This window comes from Daphnia carinata, chromosome 2 (genome assembly GCF_022539665.2).
Source record: "Daphnia carinata strain CSIRO-1 chromosome 2, CSIRO_AGI_Dcar_HiC_V3, whole genome shotgun sequence".
NCBI classification, from domain to species: domain Eukaryota; kingdom Metazoa; phylum Arthropoda; class Branchiopoda; order Diplostraca; family Daphniidae; genus Daphnia; species Daphnia carinata.
Genome location: NC_081332.1, coordinates 3,893,228 through 3,915,358, shown reverse-complemented (window position 1 = coordinate 3,915,358; position 22,131 = coordinate 3,893,228). Strand labels below are relative to the sequence as shown.

Sequence of the window (22,131 nt, the reverse complement as noted above, 5' to 3'; positions counted from 1 at the left end):
TGGGACCGTCTCGTTCTAACCGTTCGGGTAATGAGGTTCGATGAATTAGCAGACGATTGGCCAACGGCCGTCGTCGAAGACGCCAGTGGTATCTTGCTACTACCAGTTGCGCTGGTGGTGGTGGTAGTAGCGGTAGACGTTGTGCCGTATCCATGGCAACCGGTAGGGCGCGTGCCGGGCTCCACGCCAGGAAAGGATTCGGGTCCCGGATGGACTCCGCGTTCGCTGTTATTATTGCCAGACGACGACGACGCCGACGATGATAATGGCACCGGAATGATATTCGACGTAGAGGGCTTGCCAGTAGCAGTAGACGATGCAAGTTTGCTTCCCGATCCAGCGTCCGGCACCTGATAGGCCGCTTCGTCGTAGAGCGCATCGTACGGATCGAGGTGATAGGACGACGTCGTGCCTTGATGGTATTTCGTGTTGCTGTGTCGCGACGCTGCGGCCGGAGACGACACGTACGGGTAGGCCTTTTCGGCCATCATGCGGCTGCTGCCGACCGACGTGGCGGCCAGCGTTCCAGCGTTAGCGGACAATCGATTCGATGATTTGCTGCTACTGCCCCCAGCGCCGCCCGCCTGACTCGACTTGCTCGAATAGGCCGGATAGGCGTAATCTTCGAACCAGTTCGAGTGGTGGCGCAACGCCGTCAACGGATCGCGATCCATCGAACTGGCACCGGGCGGACGGTCGTGTTCCAACGGGACGGCCGGTGGCGAAGGCGGCGAAATCCAATCGTCCAGCAAAATGGGGTAAGGCAAATCTTCGAGCGACGGATGTAAATGCTCTTCTTCCTCTTCGTCCTCCTCTTGACGGACGGACGTCACCGGTCTGTGAGACACTTTCGAGGACGGCCTCCTTTCGGCCAGCGACGCGTTGGCGCCCAACTTGTCCTCCTCTTCGTCGTCTTGCAAATTGCACGATAGAAACCAATCAAAATAGGGATTGGCCAAAGCGGTGCTGTCGTGACTGGACAACAACTCGCATTCTACTTGCTCAGACTGGCAAGCAGACGATGCGGCTGCAATGGCAACGTCGTCCTTTTCGTCTTCTTCTCCATCGTCTTCCTCCTCCTCCTCCTCGTCCTCCTCCTCATCTTCGTCGTTGGGTTGGTCGCCGGCCAAAAATGTATCCGTCGACTTGGCCGACTTTGGAGCCAAACTGGTTAAATTTAGGCCCAGCGCAAAACATTGGTCCAGTGCCAAAGGTGTTCCAGTCGACTCGTTCAACAACTGGTGGTCGTCGTTGTCGTCTGCTGCCGCGGCGCAGCTGTTCGGCGGACCAACAACGACGTCGTCGTCGTCGTCGTCCGCCATCGTCAATGGGCTCGCACGACCTGTACATGCTTCCGTCTGACTCTTCCGGTTATGACGTTGATGTCGATTATGTTGGTTGTTGTTGTTGTTGTTGTTGTGGCTACCATTGCCGTTACTGCCGCTGCTGCTGTGGTGATGGTGGCGCCGCCTACGACGGCTCGATCCTTTCAGCGTTGGGTAATCGTCGGCCCTGAGGTGTTGCTGGCCAGCCGTGTACACCGTGTCCTCAACGGTGGCCGTCGGCATGGAAAACGTACAAGGGCTGGGCGTCGGAGTGGCTTCGCTGTCCGATCCGGGACTGGGCGAACGCCGAGCCCTCCGGTAGTCGTTGAGAAATCCCGAACTGACAGGGCCGTGATTGGCTACGGGAGTAGACTCGTCCATCGTCGTGCAGACGGTCGTCGTGTGGCGTCGAGGACGGATTTTTTGGCCGGCTCCGACGTCTTCGACGACCCTGTCGGCCGAACGCGGCCGATTTCTTTGGCCGGGGCTGGACGGCCTAGACGATCCGATTGCGCCAGTGGCCGAACTGGATCGCGAGCCGGACGAACCGGGGATGAGCGACAGGGACAAGTAACGCACTTTAACAGACAAGCGTCGAAAGAGGCTGGAACACGTTCCCGTCAGTTGGCCGAGAAACAAATGAGCAGAGCTGCGCGTCCGCATCAGTGGCTGCGGCTGAACGTTCGAACGATGGACGCGATGATTCGCCTGTTCTGCTCCATGACGGATGGCGCTAGGTTCCACTTCATCCGGCAGTGGTCGCTGCAAAGGCAATTGTTCAGAGTGACGCCGCCGGGAGGCGGACATGTTCCAGACGTTATGTTTCCTTCAGATATGTAGCAAAAGGGGTTTCCAGGTGCGTTCTTTTTCTTTTTTTCGATGTTTTCTTTGTTTTCTTTGTTTTTTTTTTCTTCAAAAAATACAAGTTCAAATTTGGATTCCCCTAAAAACTTTCAGTGCCCCCCCCCCACCCCTTCACTCCGGAAACTGGAACACTCTCCTCATTGGGAAGCCGCCACTAACGCCCTCCTTCACTCAACAGGCCAAAACAATTCAAAGAATCCCGTCGCAGATGGGCTTGAATTTTTCGATACCAAAACAAAACATTCCCTTCTCTCCCTTCCGGCTATTGCCGGATGAGGAATAGAACACTTTTGAAAGTGGGCCTTGTTATTGACCCCCTCCCTCCCCGCACCACTCGGCCAGCACTTCCGACGTGCCCGCACACACTTTCAAAAAAAAATTGGTCTGCGTTCAAGTAAGTCGACACAAACAGATTCTCTTGTCCAGCACTGTTCCTTTCTTGCGTGCGTGTGTGTGCGTCTGGGACGGTTAGCAGGACGCTACTGGCCACAGGGACGGACGAGCGAGTCTCGCAATCCGCGGGAGATGGGGCGGAGGGGTGTACGTTCTATGTGTTTGTATGTGTTATACGCAAACCCAAAAAACTCCGCAGCGGAATACAGTCTTCCCCTCCCCCTTTCCCTCCCCCCCCCCCAATTTTTTTTTGTTTTTTTTTTTTGTTTTTCTTCTTCTTCTCCTCAATCTCTGGGCCGTTCCAGCTTCACCCAAAAAAACTCTTACTCATTTTTCCCGTTCCCTTCACGAGTTCTAAATTTAAAACCACCCCGCTAACCGTTTCCCCTCCTCTTTTTTTTTTTTTTTTCCTTACCCAAACGTTCATGCGCGCATCCCAGGACTGAAAGGTGTTCCAGTGCTAAGATTAGAATGCTCACCCGGCGCTTTTTTTTTTTTTTTTTTCTTTCTCACATAGCGTCGCCTTCGGGAAAAAAGCTACTCGCTATCTTTTTTTGTAACCGTAGTGTATCAATGCCATTTCTTTTTTTTTTTTTTTTTTTTTTTTTTTTTGCCGCGTTCTGGAACAAAGTTTGACCACCATCTTGTGCAGATGGTGACGCAAGTTCAACTCACGTACAAACACGCGCCGCCAAAACAAGAGGTATAATTAGCCAATGGCGTCTAATCTCTTTGGTATAGTGTGTGTGCGTTGTGGGGGTAGGTTAATGACACGAGGTACAACTTACCCTTCATCAAAACGACGTCGACATCCATATGCAAATCATCAGACACCTTCTCCGAGAACTGGCCAATTTTTCAAATTGAAACTGTTTTTTTTTTTTTGTTGTTTTTTTTTCGGGATTCTAACGTTTAAACAAATAGAAAATGTCCAAACCACAAAATCCCTTGTTTGGTCATTGAACACAGCTGTTTTTGTTTTGTTTTTTTAAATACCGGTCCACCCATCGATGCCGTACGTTAGCCAAGATGGACCAAAAGATTAGATAGACTATACTCTGCCATTGATCACAATAGCCCATAGAAAAGGAACCTGATCCCGACAAGATGAAAAACTCCTCCCAAAACTCACGATTGGAAATGTATACACGTTACTAGACAATACGTTTTGCCAAACAATAATAGTGAACAAAGATAAAAAAAAAAAATAATAATAACAAGCCGAAAATAGAGAGCGCGAAACATTAAAAAAAGGGAAACCTTGATCCACGACTCTCTCTCTCTCTCTCCCTGTCCAACAGATTACATCCTGATGTCTTTTACAATGCAATGTAGGCGGAACGAACGGACACAAAAAAAAAAAAAAAGCATTTAATTTTGAAAGTTAAACACGTTTCAATTAGGTGCGTGTTGGCAAAGGTGACCCAGTTCTCGGACAAGTCGAAGATTGCATGATGGAATCGTTTCTTATTTTTAATCCAATTAACTAATTGAACGTTTGACAGCAAAAACAAAACAAAAGCCAAACAAAGAAAAAAGAAAAAAAAAAAAAAAAGATTTGAAAAGAGAAAACCCACCTGGATGGGTGAGGCGTTGTAGGGAGATCGACGGTGGACGGCCGTCGTGGCCACCGGTTGCTGTTCCAGTGGTTTGCGCTCTCTCCGCTGCCTCCGTTCCCTTCGCCTTTCCGAGCCGGCCGTTCCGGTCCCGCCGGCTTCGCCAGTCGACGGCGATCTCGTAGAATGTTTGCGACGAAAAGAACTGCCCAAACTGCTGTCTCGATTATCGTGGCGCTTCTGATGTCGGCTACCACTGCAATCAAATCACAAAAAAAAAACAATGTCAAAATGAAAAGGGGTTCACAACGATTGTTGTTTTTCTTCTGAAATTCTTTGTGATACGATTGGAGAGATGCTATCCATCACGTTTGAAAATAGAAAACCAAAAAAAAAAAAAAAAAAATAATAAACTGGCAAGTGAGAAGTTGGCTGTGTCATTGGCTCGTTATTCCCGATTTAGCATTGGCCTTGGTTATTTTTTGATGAAGAGACATCAGTTGTTTTCGAACATTTCCACGTAGACGAGGAGGTTGTTGTTTTTTTTTTATGATGGAAGGGCAGTGCTGATAGATGTAGCCGATATCGAAAAACACAAACGAAAATTGTCTGGTATCGCGTGTCCATTTTTGACGAAACCCGTCCAACCACCACCCGTCCCGAAAAAATCGATGTAACCATAACACCGGTCAACCACACAACATTTAAATTGCACTAAAGCTGCAAAACCAGTTCATTTTGAAATCTCTTTTTTTTTCAAAATTATCATCTACTTCATATTTATGATTTCCCTCTCCCCCCCCCCCCCCCTTTTTTTTTTTGTTATTTTTAACTCTCTTCTTAAAAGCCTTGTTTGTTTGTTTTTTTCTTCGACACCGGACGCAACGAGATTGTTCCAAACTATGACCGCCAATCGTTTGGCTATCTCCTTAATGACGACTGAATTGAATTGGTTAAGAGCCGGCGGTCCCCTTTCAGTCAAAATCAATGACCCGTCAGCCTTCTGTCGAAATTGAAACGTGGGGGGATTTCAATCGACCGGACCAAACCGGACGAATATTCACGGTTGGTTCGATGCAACATTACATCGTTTCTTTTCGCATATTTCTTTATAAAAAAAAAAAAAAAAAAAAAAAAAAAAAAAAAAGATTCCTCTACAAACAACAAAGAAAAAACGTTGGGTTGAGTCATTTAACGAGCGATCGTCTCTACGCTCGCTAAATAAGGCAAAAGCTGAAAGGATAAAAAACAAAAAATGACCGACGGGTATTTTACGGCGCACCGTAGAAGTGAAAACCGTAGATCGTGAATACTAGCCGCAAGGTATAAGGAGCACCTTTATGCCTTTAAAAAGAGCTCGTGTTCAAAAGCTGGACACGGGGCGTGCGAGTCAGCCATGCCTTTCTCTCTTTTCAATGAATTTATTAGTGACTTACATAAAAAAAAAAAAAAAAAAAAGTCCACCATCTTTTACTGCACCCAGTTACTACCCCCAATAGGAAAACGGGAACAACCTTGTTCACATCAACAGATTCTTTTTTTTTTTTTTTTCAAAAACAAATTCGACTGACAGCAGAAGGGAAATTCGGTCAATTCTTCTGCTCTCAATATTCAAATTCAACAAGATTTGGATTTTGTGACGTGTCACGGTCTTTAAAAAAAAAATCCTTTCATAAACAATTCTCTCCTTAAAGAAGAAGAAAAAAAAAGTGAGAGCTACAAAGCGACATTACGGCGGCGTTGTCTCTTTTCACGCAATTACTCCCCTCCTGAATATATATATTTTTTTTTCGGGACCTCTTTTTTTTTTTCTTCACGAGATTAAAAGCCATCCCGACAAGTGAAACAGACGAGAAACCAGTCTCTCTTACGCAAGAAGACGGCTTGTTTTTTTTTTTAAACGTTAAATCTAATTCCGATTCAAGGTGAGTGGATGAAGAATGAAAGCTGTGAATTAAATATTTAAAAAAAAGAACTCGCTTTTAAACAAAAATTTCTTTTCATTTTCTTCTCGATAAATGGGCCTCAATAAATTCTATTATTCGCCCGTTTTCTATTGAATCTGGATGAAAGGAAAGCATTTAACATATTCGCGCGCCCTTGGATGATCCCAATCGTCATCGCAATCAAACAAAAATAAAGTTGGGGGCCCTCTCTCCTCGACCTTCGAGCCAATGCAGAATAAACGAACCAAAAGAGCAACACAATTTTTTTTTTTTTCTTTTGGATAGCCAAAATAACATCAAAAAGCGAACTCTTTTGGGTGTCTCTTCTCGACACCAAGGCATCGAGTTATTTTTCTTTTTCAAAAAAAAAAAAAAAAAAAAAAAAAAAAATAGAGACAACACCCAACGGCACACAAACATGGCTTGACAAAACACATGTCCTGGAACGAGGATGGCCTTCAACTTAAAAACACCAATCAAAAAGAAGTGAATATAAATCCCGTCAATCGATTGTCCCCCCTTTCATTTATCGCACCTCACACTGGCGCCCCGTCATCGCTACGTTGTAACAAGACAACTTTTCTTGTCTGCAATTTTTGTTTTTTTGTTTTGTCACCTGATAAAGTAGCGACCGGTGGTGTCGGACAGTTGAGACCGCGGGCGGTACTGGTCCCGGTCGACCGATAAACATGATCCCATGCAATCGAAACCTACGGCCTGCCAATCAGTACACGTGATTCCCATTCAAAAACAGACCAAGACTGAAACGACATCGAACATTCCGAATCTCTTTCGATTTTAACATCGCATTCCTAACCTACTGTTTCATATCAATCGGATAAGAAAAAATAAACCACAACATCCCGAAAAAAAAATTATTTTCCATGTCGAAACAAGCGGAAAAAAAAAAGTAGGAGATTGAAGAGGGGGGAAACACGCGGGCAGAGAGAACACATTTCGTAATAGCCGCTAGAATGTGTTGGTTTTCCAAGCCAATTCAAATGAAATAAAAAAAAAAAAAAATGAAGACACACAAACATACAAAAAATTGCCTAATATTCCGTGGGCTGGAGAAAACGAGATTTAAAATAAAAGACTCACATGTTAAGTACCCCCATGGCTACGGTCAGTACAGTCAGTGATGAAGTCACCATCGTGCGATTTGATTTTGCAGGCGGGATGAAATGGGTTCACTCGATAATAACAAAAAATCGTAACGGGTTGCACTTTGTTTTGACGGATATTTTTTCGGCCAACTTTGCGGTACTTTGTCCGTCAACATGGATGCAAAAAAATAATGCGTCGAGTTCGTTCTTCATTCGGGAGTGAACACGTCCGAATGGAACGATATCGACGTAGCGACTCGGCTATCACTACAACCCACCGTCTACCCCAAAGGCACCTGGCGTGGCCCCGGACTCTCCTTCTTGGGCAGCGGCTATTGGTCTTCGGCTGTTTCGAGGAGGCGGGACTCGACAACACCTGGACGCTTGTATGTGTGCGTGTTGTGTGTCTTGCCTGTGCGTTTGAATCTTTACGGGAGTGAAAGTGTCCGCCAACGTTTTCCAGATGTGCAAGTTCAAGTCGAAAGAGATTCAAATCTTGCCGCGAGGGAACAGGTTTAGGAGGGAATCCCTATTTGCATTAGCAACCATTTCTTTTTTTTTTTTTCAAAACAAATGACAACGAAAATATTGTCGGCGTGCTGTTTCTGAATCCCGAAAAAGTATTAGACGATTCAAAATAAATAAGAATTTTTGTTTTTTTTTGCGATTTACGTGTGCCTTGAACTTGACAATAACATTAAACAAATTGTAGAAGAATAATAAATGATCGTACGTCATATTTGCATCGACTACAACACAAACTTGTGCTTCTCTAGAGGTGGTATTGTAAATTCTGCCTCAAGGGTAAAAACATTAAAAACCATGGAGGATGAAGGAGAACATCTTCCACAGAGGGTCTCTCTTTCTTCTCCCAACACCGTGTTTGGTCATAGTCTAGGGGAGGGGGTAGGGACTTAAAATTTAAATAAAATCAAATAAAAACCAAAACATTCCTTTTCCTACAAAGTGGTAAATAAAACATGCGGCTCAAGAGCGTCCGTGTCGAAAAGAGATGAGGAAAAGATAAGATTGCATCGTTGTTATCGTGTAAAAAACCGTATGGAATGTTGTAAATATCGACGGATTGTTTGATGGTTGCGAATAAATTAAAGGATCATCACACAACAAGAAAAAAAAATTGATGGCGTTTTTTTATGACTCTGTCAGGGGCTTCTCACCTTTCGCTCAGGGGGCCCCCCGTTTAAAAAAAAAAAATAATCAATCGTCTGACACCGGAAGAAAAAGTACAAGGCAGTGAAGATCGGCCGAAAAAAAAAAAAGAAAAACGGAAGAAAAAAGACGGTCAGGGTTAATCATCGGATTATTCATCTGCAACTCATTTTCTTTTTGAATTTTGGCAAAAAAAAATAAAAATAAAATGAGTCAGAGATCCCGTCTATTTTATTTATAATTGGGACCCCCCGCCTATTGAAACGAACACGTAAGACCCCATAAAGCGAAACGGGAAATGTGCCAAAACGGCTATTTTGCTGCTGCCGCTACTACTACCACACTTGATTTTCTACTCGGAGTACTGCCTCTGTCTCAAGGATATCGCCGACAAAATGAAACAAAAATGTTCAGGGCTTCCTCATTCGTGATGGTATGAAAACTACTTTTGGCTCGTGACGAATCGATCACATCAACAAAAATAAGCTTGCTGACCGCGCGCACCTGGCGCAAAAAGACAACTCCCTTTTTTTTTTATTCAACCTTTCGGTAATTGGAAACTATTGCCTCCATCTTCCGAAAAGGGTCCCGACTGTCCAGTGTTAACTAGACCTACTCGCTCACGGATGCCGTGATGGATGTTGATGGATACTCGGGCAAGGCATTATGACACATCCCCTATTTTCTTATGATGCCCTTGGCCTCACCAGGGTTTTTATTTATTTTCTCTTATTTTTTTATTCGGAAGAACCGCATCCAGGCAACAGTCAACAACAAACAAAATTAAACGGACGATCCAAGTTGAGCTTTAGGGTGCTTTTAAACTTAAAGAAATTCTTTTTTCTTTTTTATGGAACGTAACAAAAGAAACGATACGGTGCATGTTACGGGATGCGGTTCGCCAGCTAAGAGGTATGACACAAAAAAGAAAGAAACGTGAATACGGAAAATGTAGGTGAAATATGTCTGGCGTATGTTTGTACAAGAGTCTAAATGATACGATGGGGCGGGTAGTAGGCACGTCTTGTTGCGTGTCGACCCCGTTGTCTAGCTCCAGTAAACTCGGAACGGGAAATATATCACAACAACGAGACCGACAATTGGATAGAATCGCTAACACAAGAGGGGAGACCATTACGGGCCCCGCAAAACACCGTAACACATACATCTATCGCTTTAATTTATGTGCGACTGCGGTATCCCCGCCGGACGATGAGGAGGAGGCTGCTGCAGCGATTCACCATTATTATTGATGCGACCGCGACATCATTTCGTATTGATAGAAAATGCCTAGGGGACACATAGACGATGCGTCCTAAAGTCACGAATCAAGTGAATCTTTCATTGTTTGGCGGAGAAGGGGCCGCATCTATTGTGCTCAAACGACAAAAACTTCTTTTACGACGCAAGATGTTTACGAAACAATATGTTAAATCATTTCCCATAAAAGGTGGCGCTGTCATCTACGAAACGGGTCAAGTACGGCGAAATCGAATGTTGGACACAAAAGACACGGTGAGGTGTCAAAGGATTAGCCGATAAGATGCAAAAAAAGAAGGCGGTCTGATCCGGGAGGTGTCCTCTGCGTGTGTGTGTGACGAAACACACGCTTTTCTTTTTACCCCAACCCTCCACATCCCTTCGTTCAGGTTGCCTTTACATGTCACGTCGCCTTTATTTCTCTCGCAGTTATCTGCTAATATTAATCACGGTCAACACTGGGCTCCTTCGCACTTGCTCGTTTACTTGCTTTAGTGCTCTTACGTTTTAAGTAGGTCAATGCCAGCTGCTCGCACGTTATGACTGTACACACACCACCAAAAGGATCTCTCACGCTTTTCAACCGATGTGAACCCACCCCCCGTTTGACTTTCTCTCGTGCTACGTGTTGTCCATAGTTTCTCTAAGTTTTCATGACCAAACCAGTCAAAAGGAAGGTGGAGGGCGCTACCTTGAAAATCATGCGGAATAACGAATAAGGCATGCGAATTTTTTTTTCTTTCGGCTAAATGGACGCCCACCCCATTTTCAATGAAACTGGCACAAGGAGGAAATGGCTATTTTTGAAACGGCTCTATTACATGTCGTGTTTTGCTGTTACTGCTGTTTACTTATCGATTCGCATCTTGTCTCTCTCGTTAGCATTCTCAAGGGCTCTAATAATAAGAATCGATAGACGTACGTAGCATTGCGACTGCTACAAAATGGTAAAAAATAAAAAAATCAATGTCCATTTCGTGAACAGTAAGAAGACCGATTCGTGCGGCTAGTTTTGCGTACCTAGTATCCTTCGCTGATGGAATATCACTATTCAACACGCAACGCCATCTTATAACGTTCAAGAAGACGACCGCCGAAATCGTAAAAAAAGAAAAAGCTAACGCTTTTCGATCATTTCCGCGTATCTGTAAAATGCGTTTCAAAGTTTGCAAAAATCTGAAGCCATTATCTTCTGTAATTACAATGCTTTTGATGAATGAAAGTAACTGAAATACCAGCCCAGTGTTGGTAGCACCAAACATGTTTGCTTCGCCTATGTAAAAAGAAGATGCTGGTAACAATCCCTAATGAGTATGTTATGCCACTGTGTTTCTTCAGTAAGCACAGAATGAAATATGACTCACCAGCTGACAAGGTACAAGTGAGGAGATAGTAAAACAAGCCTGAAGCGTACACAATGAGAAAACCATTAAGGAGTAACCTTTGTAGGTACGGTAACCTTCACGATGAGTATGGCAATAGGCATGACACAGAAGTGGTGTCTATGACATCAGAGTCACACGAAAACCATTGCAGCATTACACTGCTACTCTCACAGGAACTAACATGTTGCATTAAAAAGAAAAGATAGAAAGGATATGGCATTTAAACATACCTGTAAGAGCTCTTCCTCCTCTGGCTCCTTTCTTGTCTTTCTTTCCTGTCACGATCTCTACCTCTGTCCCATGATCGTGACCTGGATCTGGGTGATCTGGATCTGCTTCTGGATCTGGATTTGCAATACCTAGAACGCGGCATCTGAAATATAGGTTTGGTTGGAACAAATCAATGTCAAGATTTTTTTCTCAAAATCAAGATGTCAGAATGTGATTTCTCCAAGAATTAGACTACAACTTATTTTACAAGCTTAAATATGGCGTCTGCTTACGGCATGCCAATCACGGATCAGTAAAGATGCAAACGAAAACTCACATTGACCGAACGAATGAGATTTAATGTATTCCAGAGAAAGTCCACAGTGACTGATTTCCTTGCGTTTCTAGAAATAATTCATCTACGGCATCGCAATGAAAACAGGCATTTTCTAGAGTTTGACGCTTTCATCCACTGTCCAATGTGTGTGGTGTTGCCAAGTGTCATTAAGTATTCTTTGCCTAATTCGTTTCCTTTTGAACAGCGAGGAATGAGGGGAAATGTCGGTTTCACAGACACTACAAACTAGTCGTCACGTTCAGATTAATGCTTTTTTTTTCTTTTACTGCGATATAAATCGGAAGTGATACGATGTTGCGATGATCTCACAATATGCAACTCAAATCAGGAGTGAAATTGCATTGCTGAGAAAACAAAGGGTTTGAGACAATAGAAACAAATGCCTATAAAATACCAGAAAAGGGTACAGCAAAACTGGGCATGCTGCTGTCTTGATGTGTTGCACTTTTTTTACAGTCAGACACCCCTGTCAGTTACCAAATAATGTAGTGGAATGCTTTAGTGACATAATGACGCAGTTTTTTCTTTGTTGTAAAATGTTTGCACCAAGTAAAAGAGTTTCTCTTAAACTACGATAAAAATAAATTAAAAACAAGTCCAAATAAGGCTCGGTTCATGCAGCACATAAACATTCAATGGTATCATCATGACACTCAAATGACTTCACAATCTCAACTCTTAGACAATGGGTTCCACCCAGAGCAAACTAGTTTGGCGCCAATCCAGTCGGAAGTCGTTAATGCCGAACATACGTCATAAGCCAGTGGTTGCAAGTTACATTGGTAACGTTAATCATCTCGAAATAGTCTGGTTCAAACTACAACCTGAACAACTTTTCCTTCTTAATTGGCATTTTTTAATACCCGTTAAATAAACTAAGCAAAATGGTTTTACTGTGGGCTCCTGGTTAACGATCGCGATTTGAATAAGTATGAAGACTCTTGCACACGAGCTCGTTTGTTATCTTCATGGTTTAGAGCATTTGTTCCAGTCATTTTTTTTTTTATAGCAAAAGAAAAAACAGTTTGGCATCCTCGGTTATGAATACCAGTACACCCAAGATAATAACTTTTTCTTGTCATTTCATCAGATTTGTCGATGACAAGGATGTTAAATCATTTAGATGAAACGTATTTGACATGGTCGCTCGAGCTTTGAGGTTCGAATGCTATACTTTATACTTTCTTTCACCATACTTTCACTGGCCTGATGATGTAACCATCCATACAATCAACAAAAGAAAAATGAGGAGCCAAAACTTTCCAACAGAAATTTTTGGAGTAACAAAAACATTTGAAAAGTGTATTGATAAAGAACCGGATTTTTTTACTCTCAAAAAATACATGGTCAACCGATTTCACGTAGAAAATATATAGTTACCTGAATAAAAAGGAAAAGTATTGTTTTCGTTTTGGAATAGATAAAAATAAAAAATAAGAGCGATGCATCGAAATTTTGATAAATTGCGAATGTAACAATGGCACTGCGATTGTGCCAAATCTGTACACTAGGTATCAAAGTAATCTTAAACAAACATATAAGGCCCAATCACATTTGTTCATAATTAATTCTTCGACTTGTTACGTTTGTTTCCGTCTCATCTGTTCATAAAAATACATAAAGTTAATTGAGGCTATACTTGTTCGGGCTCGCCGAACTCGACTCCGAAACTATCCTCTTCGGTAAAGTAACGAATAGGAGGCCGGCTGTCAGTACTGATTCGAATGATTGTCGTATTCTTGCTACTACTGCTAACGGAATAATCTTGATTTTCAATGCTTATTGGTGGTGATGGATTCACCTCATCTGGCGATGTTAAGGGAGATTCCATAACCGAGACGACGTTGGTTTGCGCCATCACTTTCTTCGATTTGATCACCTGAGCATAAACGGGAATACCGACCGTGTTATTATTGACGACTAGCTCAGCCGTGACCTCTTCCGTCATAACTTCCAGTTCTCCTTCCTTCAAATCGTCATCTCGGATTGCAATACTGGCGTATGGTGGATCGGAAATGACGTGGTGGACGGAATAATGCAAACTTTCATAATTTGGATCTTGTCGGCTGAATCCTGGACTTGGGTTCTGGTGCAATTCGACAATTTCATAACCGGGTTCACTAGACTCGCTTAACCTCATCCTACTATTGTTGAAGAAAAAGAAAATTGAAAACAATGACAAATAAATAAGGCGTTCGCTGCACGACGTGTGGCGCATCATTAAGATAATTACCGGAATCCAACAACTTCGTAGTTTGGTTCTGTTTCTCCATCGTTTCTTAAATGAATCCGCTCATAGCGAGGGTCGTTAAATGAATCGCCACTTTTGAGTTGTATCTTTTCGTAACCCGGGTCCGTTTCAGAGACTCGCTTCGTCCTCGGTGCGGGAAGCATTTCGTACCGAAAATCATCTTCGTCGTCGTCGTCTTCCTCAACAACGGGTGCAACGATTTCTTGAACAGGAGCCTCACCAACTAAGCAACCAGAGCAATTCAATTTTATTAGCGGCCTGAACATGTGCTCAAACTGCTCTTAAATACAACCTTGATGTCCATTGTCATTAACATCCATGCTCAACGACTGAGGTGTTGAGTCTGCGGAATTTCGGCGGCTTGGGTTATGCGAAAGCGATTCTCCTTCTCTGGAAACTAAGAATCCAAGGTCGACGGACCCCCGATGGGCTTGCATTTTGCCAGCTCCCGTTTCTCCGACTCCTACCGTCCACGGGTGAACGGAGAAACCCTTCTTTTTCATAACTTTGGCGTACATCTCTTCAACATTCATAGATTTTCTAGACCGATCGAGGTTATCGCTCAAATCTAACGGGACTGGTGGAGGTGGTAAGGGCGAATTCGCTTGTCGCTTTTCCGGTTTTGGAGATCCCATGATGGATGTTTGACTGGCAATGCTCAATGTAGACGCTATTTGGAAAGAAAGAAACATTTAAAAGTCATTAACTATTTTTTTGTTTTTGTTTCTTACAATGTCAGTATGTCTAAATCTTACCGTGTAATCTACTCGACCCAGTTGATAACTGTTTGAGAGACACAACGCTGGGAGGCGTGGGAGGGACCGGTGACGGACTGATTCGCTCCGTTTCAGATGGAAAGTACTGGACTGTAGGGCTGGCGGGGCTTGGAAGAGTTAAAACAGCAGTGGCAGTAGATACGACAGGCGCAACAGTTCCGCTATTTGATGCAGCGGAAACAGCTTCTGAACGCTCGTTGATTTTGGCGTAGGTATCAGAGCCAGCGCCTCCGTCATATATTGGCTGTAACTCAGCGATGGCGGCATACATCTCATCCGAATCTTCGGCATCCGAAACGGTGGCATAATGAGGATCCAAAGAATCTGTATGGCGATGCTGTTGTGAGGAAGATCCAGTCCTCTGCCTACCCACCTGAACTCCAGGATTCGACGCCTTTAAGTTGGCCAATGGCTCGCGGACGCTTATACTTGAATAACCCTCTACGTAAAATCATAATTTTTATGCATGCTAATAAAATCATGATAAAAGATGCAATTCTAGCTTACTAGAATCCTGAGACGTTTGAGAATCGCCACTGAAATGAACTTGCGCCACGCCGGTTCCGCGTACTTCGGGAAGGACGTCGTCTTGAACAACTGCGGCGCCATCGATAGAATCAGGTTCAGCTACATCCTGATCACTTGAGATCAGACTATTGGGTCTGTGAGTGTTTCCATTCGAGGACGTATGGCTCAAAATGATGCTGTGACCACGTCTGCCTCGAGGGGGTGGTCGAGGGCCATGGCTGCTTGATTCACCACCGCTAGCCAAACTACTATGAGAGCCTCGAAGAGGAAGAGGTAAGGGGGGAGGCGCACTGTCGTTGTTGGCTCCAATTATAGCTGTTCCATTAGGAGAAGACTCGGTTTTTCTCGTTTCATCAACAGAATGCATTGTGTAAACAACATCGTAGTTGTCTGTATCCGTCTCGTTCTCATCAGCCTCGGCAGGTTCACTCTCCATAGTATCGCTACGCTTTACCTTAGCGTAAGGATTTTCAGCTACTCAACGAAAAACATAAACTCAATAAGGCCACGCCATCTACCCAAAGCTGTTTCTAATACCTTTCTTTTTAATTTTGGAGTACCCGTGATTAGATTTAACTTTGTCATACGGGTGATTTTCCGGTACTTCTTCCGTCTGAGTGATAAAAGTCGTCGTAGAAAGTCTCAAAGCTTCCAAATCTTCATTTAAATTAGTATTCACTGGGACTATATTAGGGAAGAAAACAGGTCTTATAAATCTGTTATGGTTACTGATATTTTAGCTGACATACATGAGTTTGCAATTGCTCCAATTTCAACCTGAGCATACAGTTCCGAAGAGGTGTCTTGACTACTTCTTACACTGCTGTGACGAGCAACAGGGTTTTCTGATCCATTGAGTAGAGGATCTGGTAGATCAGGTAACCTTCTGTGACTTGTCGCTCTAGCTCCTTTAAGGCCTTCTTCGTCAAACTCAGTATCAAGAGTGGCTGAATGTCTTGATGACCCAAAGATATTTCCATTCTTATGTTCTTCTGGATCAGCATTCCTACAATTAGATCATCGGTCATGCAACAGTTGACTAACTTCAGCATGAATTTAAGAAGGCACTCACCCCCTTGTTTTTTTGAAGCACGCACACAGCAGCAGAGCCAGAATGATAACTGTTGATCCAAAAATTAATCCTAAAATACTTTGGAACATTAACCCAGCTTCCAAATTTTCCTGACTGGATTCGTCCTCTTGCATTTTTGCCAAGCAATCGACCCTGAACGATGAGTCACATTACCCTGACGGTAAACATCCTCCGTCCATTCCACTGCTAAAGCAAGTGTCGTATTCACGAAGGAATCACGTCCCTGTTGTTTAATTGCTTAACTAAACAAATGGAACAATAAAGAATTCGCACAGTGACAGTGTATCCGTAACATGAAGGGAGGAGTTTCCTGTCAAACTACTATTTTGTTGTAGCAAGTAAAGCGTCAACACTGCAACATAGTAACATTGTACTCCTCTACTAAACAAGGTCTAGTCTCTATACACACCTTCAAATCTCCGCACAAACAAGTACCTGCCTTTTCACAGGTGATATCGGTAGCGCCACCACGTCATGTGGTATTGTGACTTGTGTAACTAGAGAATTAGAAGACTTCCAATATAGATTTTGTAAAAATTTTCCAGTTTCTTTTTTATTAGAAAATGCTCTTGAGATAAAGTAATGATGAAACTCGAAAAATTTCCCGATTTTTGGTTGCATTTTTGCTTACATAAAACCGAAATGAACTCCCACGGGTCCAGTCTCCAGTTCGTCCGTGTGCCGCACGGTGTCCTTACTGTATTGTCCCTCGCCAAGCTTGTTCCGATATGGTTTACATTGCCGCAGTACAAAAACAAAAATACCTGGCCCCTGCATTTTAAATAGGTGGCGACCGTACCCTGTTCTTTGAATTTAGGACGTATGAACGCAACAGGCAAACAAATTCACAATGCGCAGTGAATCGATAGGTACAGCGCGGTCTATTTAACTACTGCGTCTTTCTATCACAAATTCATTCCACGAATTGGAAGCTGCACGTTTTTGAAGCTACGGCTAGAATGCTATGAGTCGGTGTTGGGCATTGGATGATTTATCACGGAACAATTTTTTCTATATTTTAAATGGCAATACCTAAATAACACCAATCGCTACGTAATCGACAAAATTAACACAAGTTAAAGAGGAATGACCAAGGTGATAAATCAACAATTTGGGAACGACATGCCAATGTCACCAAGTTTTATTACAACTTTTATCCTTTAGTTTTCACGCCCGTGGATGAACTTTCAGACGTGGGATCCTTCTTCAATTGTTTGCCCAAATATTCCCTGCGTAGAATAATAATGCGAACGTTAAAAAGGCTTTTCAATTGCTTTTAAATTAACAGCTTTATCAGTTTTTACGAACCAATTGTGAACCATTAGCTTCTGAACGGCTAGGAGAGCCTCGTAGCGAACATTTGGGTCTTCATGGGCCAGCAATTGCATAACCATCTGCTTGCCACCAAGCTGTTCTATGATGCTGGAGGTTGTAGAGTACGAAACTAACGTTATGGGGACGCAAAAATATATGGATATTAATTATTAAATTTAAATCACCTCTTTCCTCTGGGATAGTGTCGGACAAACTCGCCAATGTCGTAGGAGGCAACGGCGAGCACCAGGGTGTCACGGCTGGTCTCAAGGAGGTGAACCAGCATTTTCAACAGCTCGTAGTTCTTCTCAATGAGACGTGGAGCGTTTTCACGCCAGAAACGCTCCGATTTGTGCACGGGGCTCCATTCAAGCCGACCAGATTTGACTTCGGTCGAGTATTCGTCAAAGGAGCTCAAATCTTGGATAGAGGCGAGAAGTTTCTCAGTGAGGAACTCAATGTCGGCCATGATGTCTTCATCGTCGAATTTGTGCTGTTGCAAGATAGACAGCTGCTTCAGCACCTTAGCCTGGACCATGGCTACACAGTTCTCTTTGACCATTGAGGCGTCTTCGGGTTTCTCGATCATATTGCGGAAGACGGCTAGGATAATACGAGTGACCTTATCTTTGACACTATCATTTAGGATGTCGCCGAGAATGGGAATGATTTTGTGTCTAAAGATAGAAGAATACAACGCGTTCAAAACTTACGTTCTTCGGGCACTTAGACCTTTTCAACCACATACTTGTTCATTTGTTCCACTAGTTGCGGGCTGAATGTCATCACCCACAAGCAAAAAGATAGCTGGTATTGAATCTGTTCACGGAGAAAGGAAAACAGATTGTTCATTAAAGGGAAACAGTGTGTCTAGAGCAAAACAGATAAATGTGTAAGAGTTTCACCTGAAAGTTGATACGTCCAGACAAGATATTTGCCAGAACGGAAACACCTTCCATACCAGCAAATACTAGGCGGTACTTTTCATCCCGAAGCATCATCTGAAGACAGCGGGCTGTGGTTTGAACATACTCGTTACCCGGAGTTTGAAGTTGATCCTTCAACCAAGTCAAATAGAAGGTTAAATCAGAGCCCTCCATTGGATCGCGTGACCAACAAGCAAGTTTAGCTATGATTCGGGAGGTCATGTTTTGAATAAAGGTATCAGGGCGATTCAACAGATTCAGAAAGGGAGACCAAACGTTTTCACGCTTCTTCTTGGCGTATTCTCGGATAATCTCAACCCTGTTCATGTCTTCCTGTATTTAAAGGGCCAAAGGTGCAAGTTCAGAGATGGACTGCAAAGAACATGGTGGATATTAATCTTACCTGAAGCATGTCATCCATAATTGTAAGGATGTACTGAACAGTCTGATCTTTAGAAATGTGCTCTAGGAGACTCAGGAAGGTCTTGGCACATTGTGTTCTCTGGTTCTGAAGCAACGAGTCTCTCTTGCTTCCATCAGATGACAGGAATTCAGTGATGAAGCGGTAGTCATCATCACCAATCATCTGAGACCTGAAATTAAATAAGAGACCTATTTAGCAGTTTTCAAAAACTGATGCATCAAAACTGACTAATGTTGACTTTGTTTACTGTAAAATGTGATTACTATCATAATACTGGCAAAAATCGGGTACTACTTATCAAGCTCTTACAGCACCACGCAAGGAACATGTCAAAATTCATCAGCAACTTACTGGAGGTACGACTGCCAATTGATGGAATTATTCCTGATCTCATTGGCCCTTTGCTGCAAAACACTAGTGGCAGCCATAACATCTTCAATTAAACATAAAAGCCATTGTTGTTGTTAAACTGTTTAATGGTAAAACAAGAAGTTGAACATACCTCCTTTGCCTGTCTCATCAGGCAATTTCATCAACATGGAATCAATTTTGCTATCAGGCATGGTGCTTTTTGCTTAACTTTTACAGTCAAATTGTCGTCAAATCGACAAAGCTGCAAAGAACTGAAACCGTCAGTTGTGTCAGATCACGGGATCTGAAGACGGCTGATTTCCCGACCTTCTGTCATGTGACTGGCAGAAACAAATACAGATCAGCAGGAAGGAAACTTTATTTAGTTTATAGCCTTTAGCGCCGTAGTAGCCGAATCAAGAACTAATTTCAAGATACAGCGAATTTCCCGTCCCAAGAAGAGCTTTACTTTGCAGCCACCAGTTGGCAGCCATCTTAACTCCTTCTGCCAACAGTTTCGTACCTCTGTTTACTTCAAGGGTACTTGATCGTAGTTGGCACGCAAACCTGATTTAAAACGTACATATTCTATGCAACTGTGGAACATTGAAATAAAATAAAAAAGAAGTGTTAGCCAAGATTTTAAAACTCGTATGTTGGGTTTTATAGTTAGCACTGCGAATAATCCATTCCTTAAAAGACATCTGGTGGCCATAGACTGAAACTTCTTGTTTAGTTTAAAATTCCGTACGATCTTCGGACGAAGCGCAAAAGCGGCTATTTTTCCCCGAAATCCATGGCCGGCAAAGTCACGAAGGCTGTCCCGTTCGGCCAAAGTGCTAGTCGAAGCTAACTGACCTACTAAAGAAAGCCACGTAAATGGCGTTATATACGACTGTATCGCAATATCAGCTGCGCCGAAATCGAACGAGAATATTATCCATCTCTTGGCTGTGTATCACATGGTAGTGGTAGTAGTATACGCACGTACATATCCTCTCCGAAAGGAAGCCCGAGCTCATCTTCATTTATCTCTTTGGTAATGGCCACATTACCAGAATGTCAAAGTCGGTTGCTTCCGCGCGTGATAACCCATTTCTTTTTTTTTTTTCTTATTTCTCTGTTGCCCTTTCATTGCAGATCCTTTTCTTTCCTCCAAAAAAAAAAAAAAAAAAAAAAATGGTAATTCAATACACGTCGTAGAGATACATAAGCTACATCACCCTAGTCTCAATCAGCAAAATAACGAGAATAATTTATCGGACCGACCATTTCATTTATCTGCGTAACACGCCCGTTGCTTCTTATTTTCGATGCGTCCATTAAGATTCGAAATAACTAGAAAAACCCGTTATTTATTTCTCGTCCGAGAAAAAAGGAATTAAAAAAAATAATAATAAATATATAATACAATGTCACCATCTCGCCTACCCATTTGGCTATTGTGTACGAATTCAAAGATCGTTTCGCTGGTAGACGTTCGCAGAGAGGCAACGAAGAAGACGAAGAAAAAAACCCGAAGAGTGTCGCGGTTAACCGCAAGACGTTGCCAACACAATAACGAAACGGCATTGGAGCGCGAAGAGGCGATTACGTAAACGATTGTGCCTTGTATTTTTTTTTTTTTTTTTTTTTTACCCAACTCGTATTATTTTATTTTTCTTCTTTAAAAAAAAATGGGGAAAACAAAAAAATCAGCTGTTGTCTGCAGGTTACTGGGCCATAGAGGAAAGAAAAAACAACAACAAGGAATTGGGTATGTGTATAAAACTAGACACACATAGAGAGAGAGACTGACTATATGTCTGCATGGACATTATTGGCGTCTGTTGTTGTTGGTTGGCTAGAATAATGAACGCAGAAGGGGCTTCATCAGCACTCTTCATGCTGTGGCATTTTGCCAAACGTTGGACTTATGCATTCCGTGCACAGGTTTATATATTTATTTGTTTTTTAATGTCTGTACAGTCTTCCTATCCTACCGCCAGCAAAAAAAAAAAAAAGCAGATACACCGTGTAAAGGATTTACTATTTTTTTTTTTTTTGCATTAAACGGAAGAAAAAGATTTAAGAAAAAAAAAAGATCGCCTAAAGCGTGAGGTCACGCGTGACTATTCTCGAAGCCCTTCTTCGCCTTGCCTTTGCACACAGTCCACACATTTATGACGTCATATTCATTTTGAAAACGACATTTTCAATCCCTTTGAAACGAAAATCGCACAAAAGAAAAACTGGCAACGTGGGGGGGGGGGGGGTAATGGCAAGAAAAAAATAAAAAATAAAAAATAAAAATTAATTTTTATTTATTTGGCCTATACTCTTTACACATAAAGGACGGTGTGCATTTGGGCGCTAAAAAAAAAAAAAAAGTCTGGGACACCACAGCAAGGCTATGTAGCAAAAGGTTCGACGCAACGGTACCTTTCGCCAGCAGCTTGAAAGGTAAAGGTTCCAGGTAGGAGGAGCTCGCAAGTGCATTTTTCTTTTTCGCTTCGTATTTTTTGTTTTGTTTTTTCCTCCTCTTCTTTCTCTTCTTCTTCCTCTTCTTCTTCTTCTTCTTCTTTGGCTTTCAAAAATATATTACATTTTGCTGTGCTGCGCTAAAGCCCGTTGTTGGTTCAAGTTCTTGCGGCTCACACACACACACACACACACACACACACACACACCGAGATCGGCACACGCACAGTAAGACAGACAGTTAGACTTGTGGCGACACAGAGGCAACAGGTCTTCCAGGACTCTCTTCGTATTTATTTCTCCTCGACAACATCAACGACATTCGACTACATCACCGACCGTTTCTGACTTGTTTCTCCCTCCACCTTTTTTTGTGTCTAGTCGCTTCGATTCTCTTTGAAGAAAAATTAAAAAAAAAAAAAAAAAAAAAAGGGA

The 22,131-nt window shown here is 42.8% G+C and overlaps 4 protein-coding genes across 6 annotated transcripts in view; all 4 read right to left on the bottom strand.

Moving 5' to 3' along the window:
• The window catches only part of LOC130686759 (uncharacterized), a 44,651-nt gene extending 35,761 nt beyond the window's left edge, over positions 1–8,890 (bottom strand). The window contains exon 1 of the mRNA XM_057509919.2: positions 8,883–8,890. The gene's annotated coding sequence lies outside the window, so the exon portion shown is untranslated. The remainder of the gene's footprint in view (positions 1–8,882) is intronic.
• The window catches only part of LOC130686735 (TAF5-like RNA polymerase II p300/CBP-associated factor-associated factor 65 kDa subunit 5L), a 41,658-nt gene extending 29,867 nt beyond the window's left edge, over positions 1–11,791 (bottom strand). For both annotated transcript variants that reach the window (XM_059494166.1, XM_057509889.2), the window contains exon 1: positions 11,787–11,791. The gene's annotated coding sequence lies outside the window, so the exon portion shown is untranslated. The remainder of the gene's footprint in view (positions 1–11,786) is intronic.
• LOC130686725 (probable serine/threonine-protein kinase dyrk2) overlaps positions 1–22,131 on the bottom strand; it is a 49,562-nt gene that overhangs the window by 4,701 nt on the left and 22,730 nt on the right. Inside the window, exon 2 of one of the 2 annotated variants that reach the window (XM_059494159.1) lies at positions 21–1,800. In XM_059494159.1, coding sequence (XP_059350142.1) covers positions 21–1,706 — 1,686 coding nt within the window. In that variant the 5' untranslated portion in view covers positions 1,707–1,800. Of the gene's footprint in view, positions 1–20; positions 2,238–22,131 lie in introns of those variants that run through there. The other variant, XM_057509867.2, reaches the window with a different exon arrangement.
• LOC130686773 (uncharacterized) lies at positions 13,154–19,587 on the bottom strand. The gene is made up of 15 exons (XM_059494169.1): positions 19,388–19,587; positions 19,237–19,318; positions 18,865–19,054; positions 18,441–18,794; positions 18,284–18,354; positions 17,721–18,212; positions 17,530–17,643; positions 16,201–16,353; positions 15,878–16,134; positions 15,666–15,812; positions 15,108–15,602; positions 14,580–15,041; positions 14,114–14,494; positions 13,807–14,047; positions 13,154–13,717 (listed from the first exon to the last, which is right to left on the bottom strand). The coding sequence occupies exons 1-15, from the start codon at positions 19,446–19,448 to the stop codon at positions 13,207–13,209; spliced, it is 4,011 nt and encodes a 1,336-aa protein (XP_059350152.1). The 5' UTR covers positions 19,449–19,587; the 3' UTR covers positions 13,154–13,206.